We start from the raw sequence: 5,000 nt of genomic DNA, 5'->3' as shown, positions 1-5,000 counted from the left end.
GCGCAAGAGAGTGAGGGAAAGGGAGAGGGAAAGGGAGAGAGGGGGAGAGAGAGTGAAGGAGAGGGAGAGAGAGGGGGGGAGAGAAATCGTGAGCTCTTGAAATGCATGGATAGAAACTATTTCCCTTGAGGCTTTAAAAGAATATAGTTATTTTTCTTTTTTTTGGGAGGGCTTATGCCACAGCAGTAATGAATAGATGGGGGTGAGAGAGAGAGAGAGAGAGAGCAAGCCACACACAGGCAAAGAGAGATGCTAGACACATCAAAAAAATGAAAGAGAAGAATACATAGAGACAGAGACAACACTGACTAGACGAGAAGAGAGAGAGAGAGAGAATGAGAACCATGCTGTGTGTGTTTGTGTGTCAGACAGAGAGAGAGAGAGAGAGAGAGAGAGAGAAAGAGAGAGACTAGGAGAAAAGAGACAGAATGGTGCTGTGTATTAAAGAGAGAGATAGAGAAAGAAAGAGAGAGTGAGAAAGAGGAAGAGAAAGAGAAAGAGAAAGAGAAAGAGAGAGGTCAAAGAGATTTGAGAGTCAGGCCTCCCTGCCCTCATCCTCCTTGTCATCATGACCCTGGCAGTGAAATGGGTCGACTAGTTCTGCTCTCACTGGTCCACAGTCCACATGATACAACTGGGAGGCCAGACAACGCTACCTCATACAGAATGGTGGTGTTGCCATGGAGAAGAGGGGCGTAGCAGATGTAGGAGTGGCCAACCACCCAGCCAAGGTCTGACGCCGCCCACCACACCTGAGTGAGAGAACAGCAGGGTGTCATATTACATGTCAAGTGGCATACAGTAATATAATGCATTGCTAATAATGACTTCATTCTGTTGACATGTAAATAATGAAAAAAGTCTGTGCATTAGGTTCACACACACACACTCTGTGCATTAGGTTCACACACACACACACACACACACACACACACACACACACACACACACACACACACACACACACACACACACACACACACACACACACACACACACACACACACACACACACACACACACACACACACACACACACACACACACACACACACACACACACACACACACACCTTTCCATAACTGCAATAACATACAATCTCCTTTTGGTCTGTCTCTTTCCATCTTTCTCTCTGACTTGGAGCAAATGAATGGGGTAAATCAATAGATAACAGTCCATGCATGCAGTACGCAGCATTGCGGATTAAATGGACTAATTACTGCCTGTAGTTAAGTGAGTGAGAGTATTTATTAAAGGTGCTGTCTGTGTTTTGGACACTTCATTTGTCCCCAGTTATCAGATCCATTAAATGGATGCACAAATGTAATGGGGTTCGTGGCCCTTAAGTGGAAATGACTGGGTATCAGTCTCAGAGGTTGGAATTGGGTTGCCTAATACAAAAGCCTGGGAAAGGCCTGTGCCCGGACACAAAAGCAAGAAATGGCTATGTTTATGTGTACTTGGCAGATGCTTTTTATCTAAAGCAACTTACAACATAGAATTATGATAAACATTACATTAACACGAAAGTCACAGTTTAAAGTAAAATCAAATTAACGTAAAGTAGTAATAATAGACTAATAATAATAATAATAATAATAACAAAACAATTTCTCTTATTCTGTTTATATCCAATGTTGCATGTGGTGTATCATTTTAACGAAGTGCTGCCTTTCTTGGCCAGGGTTCATTTGGAAAAGATGCATCTGTCTCAATGTGACTACCCTGGTCAAACAAAGAATTTATCAAATAAATAAAAACAAACAAACTATGACTAAGCTAGCGGGTGTGTGGTGAGCATTCTGGTGCATAATGACCATCATTCATCACCCAGGTGGGTGCTAAACATGTATGGGGGTTAGTGAGGTTCCCCCTTCACTGTAAAGCTCTTTAAGTGCCTTGATAAAGCATGCAGTATTTATGAAAAGTATTCACCCCCTTGGATATTTCCACTTTTACTACTTGACCTTGACCATGGAGTCTCCCACATCTCTTTGGGGCGAACTTTAGTCACTCACCCATAGAACTTTAACTGGTGAAGAATTCGAGCAAAAGTTGCTGCATGCATACTGTAGTTTCTCCCATATCAGCTGTTGAAGCTTTTAACTTCTTCAGGGTTGTCATTGATGCCTTTGAGGCCTCCTCCACCATTATTCTCCACGGCACTCAGGCAATCTCCATTTCACTAACTGTGAGACTATTAGCCCCAACTGGTTAGACTGCAGTTGATTTAGGTCAGTTACTTTGAGGGGGGTGAAAATGTATGCAATCGCTTATTTTGCGGTATATATTCTAAATTAATTAACATTACTTTGTAGAATTTTGCTTTCAATTTGACATTAGAGGGTTTTTTGTAAATTATTGTTAAAAAGGCCAAATTAAATCAACAAAGATTCCATTTATTAAAGTAATACAAGGGGAAATATCCTAGGCAGGTAAATATTTGTTATAGACACCGTAAATGCAAGTTGTTGTTGTTGTTGTACAAACTGAAATACAAAGATGAGTTTCTAAACATTCCCTGAAAGTCCCAAAATTATCTCTAGAACAGACAACACTATATCATTCCCAGTATCGTCAGCACAATCTCAGCGGCTTACCTCTCCAGGGCTGAGTCCGTACACATTGGACATGGTCCAGTTCAGCATGACCGCGTAGCCCGCCGTGTCTCTGACGATGCCCTGGGCAAGGAGAAAATCGCTATCTGACTCACGCACACACGTTCAAAAGGCACTTCAGGCAAATGTCCAGTTTACTGTACGTCACATCCTGAACAACACAGGAAAGGTGGAAAAGTGGGCATCATTTATTTTTTATAGAGGAAACTGTGAGTTCTAAAGATTCATAAGGGACATGAAAAAAAACCCTCACCTCCTGTTAGGGATTCTAAAACATAACAGAACATACAAGGGAAGCTCAGTTAGAGCGCAATTCATCTGTGCTCTGATATAGCATCAAAGCCATACGCTTAACGCACAGAGAAATGTCCTCCCACAGAGCGAGTTGATGATATGCCAGCACTCTAGTCCAGAGCAGGTGATCACAAATCCATCTCACAAATGGAGGCTGACGGCAGGGAGCAGCCTACGCCTCATACCGCAGCGCAGGTACTGAGGCGCATCCGAGGCTCGTGGGAGAGCTATATTTCTGCTGCCGTGCTACTGTAAATAAAACCTCCTACGATGGTGTGTGTGTGTGTGTGTGTGTGTGTGTGTGTGTGTGTGTGAGAGAGAGAGAGAGAGGGGGGCTTGGCTGGTGCCATATATCTCCTGGACACGTGGAGTGAGAACCCGTGTGTGTGCGTGTGTGTGTGTATGGTGTGTGTGTGGTGTGTGTATGTGTGTGTGTGTGTGTGTGTGTGTGGTGTGTGTGTGTGTGTGTGTGTATGGTGTGTGTGTGGTGTGTGTGTGGTGTGTGTGTATGTGGTGTGTGTGTGTGTATGAGTGACAAAGACTACCATAATAGAGGAGTTTAAGCGAGTGGGCCGACACTCTCTCGCCAGCGGGCATACATTTCACGTTGTCCCACCAGAGGTGTGTGAGACAGACAGCGTCAGGCCTTTATTTGCCTTTAATTTCCACTCTGCCTTCAGGCGACGTCCCAACCCCTCTCTCCTCCTCCCACAACGGCCGCATGTGTCATCTCCGACTCCTTTTCCTCTCCTTCTTCTTCTGTCAGCGATGCTAGCCGCGTTTGGCCTTCAAGCCTCCTTCGCTCTCCTCTCCCCCCTTCCAAAGCGGAGCTGGCTGACATTAATTAACGGGAATGTGATTACACGGCGTCGCTGTCTGCCGCCAAGAGGAACGCGAGAGCGGCGACGGCACAGTTGGGTTTCTACCGCAAGTTCACCAAGGTCACGGATTTTCATGAGATATTAAAGGAGGGGGGGGAAAAAACGAAAAGCCTCCTCAAATTATATCACTCATCAGAAATTGAATAGCATGGCGGCCTGGGATTTTGAAATGATGCCTCGTTCCTTGTTCCCCTGAGGACGTAGATTTGAATAATAACCCGAATTTGAATTTTGACGCTTCAAAAGGTGTTTTGAACAAAATGAAGGGATGGCTTAACAAATTATGGCAGCTCAATGTCTTCAGGAAGAGTGAACATCCAGGATTACATTGCTTCTACCAATATGCGCTTCAAACGGACAAAACAAAGCTACAATGTCATTCATCTTCAGGTCAGCAAATTAAAGGGGTCTCCCTAAACTCAAAGCACAGGGGTTCAGTCGGTACCAGTGAAGAAACAAACTCACAGACCTCTTCAACATAATTCAGTGAAAAGGAACCGGCTTGCATCAAGATTCTCTTTGAGAAAACTTTGTACCACTGAACATGAATATTTCCATTGGGGGAGACATAGCACAGAGGTCCATTAGCATATGTTCTCTGTCTCTCTCTCTCTCTCTCTCTCTCTCTCTCAGACTCATGTGTTGTCCACTGTATACTGTCCTGTCCATTTAAGATGAAAACAAAAGCTTGGCTGTTACCTTGGGTGCGCCTGTTGTTCCAGAGGTGTAGAGGATGTAGAGGGGGTGGTTAGCAGGGAGGGGGACACAGTCATGGGGCTGAGCCTTGGCCATCTCCTCGTCCCAGTCCAGACTCAGGTCAGGGTGCATGGACACACTCTCCTGTGGAGGGAAGCATGTAGTTCCAGAACATCATTCAGGCACATTAAATATTATATCATATCAGTGTTGTTATTTATAATTTAACTAATACTCTGATCCGGCATTCAACTATACGCATGAATGACACAAACATATCAGTGTGAGGTTGACGACAGCTGGATTGAGTGAGTGTCCTTACAAACTAGCAGCTGGCTCATGGAAATACATACATAACATGTAATCGGTCATGTATGTTTCACTCAAATAGGAAGAAACTGATAGAACACACAATTATTCAACTAAAACTGACACTGTGGAGTCCAGAGACTTTATATGACGTCTAGTGTGTGCAAATGATTTCTATGAGTCCAACTTCAAACTTACTCA

The 5,000-nt window shown here is 44.1% G+C and overlaps 1 protein-coding gene across 1 annotated transcript in view; it reads right to left on the bottom strand.

The window, feature by feature from the left end:
• The window catches only part of acss3 (acyl-CoA synthetase short chain family member 3), a 45,896-nt gene that overhangs the window by 34,492 nt on the left and 6,404 nt on the right, over positions 1-5,000 (bottom strand). Inside the window, exons 5-7 of the mRNA XM_062517691.1 lie at positions 4,494-4,634; positions 2,602-2,682; positions 657-752 (exon numbers count right to left, since the gene is read on the bottom strand). Coding sequence (XP_062373675.1) covers positions 657-752; positions 2,602-2,682; positions 4,494-4,634 — 318 coding nt within the window. The remainder of the gene's footprint in view (positions 1-656; positions 753-2,601; positions 2,683-4,493; positions 4,635-5,000) is intronic.

This window comes from Sardina pilchardus, chromosome 17 (assembly GCF_963854185.1).
Source record: "Sardina pilchardus chromosome 17, fSarPil1.1, whole genome shotgun sequence".
Classification (NCBI taxonomy): domain Eukaryota; kingdom Metazoa; phylum Chordata; class Actinopteri; order Clupeiformes; family Clupeidae; genus Sardina; species Sardina pilchardus.
The sequence above is the reverse complement of the archived record's forward strand: the minus strand, read 5'-3'. Positions and strand labels throughout refer to the sequence as shown.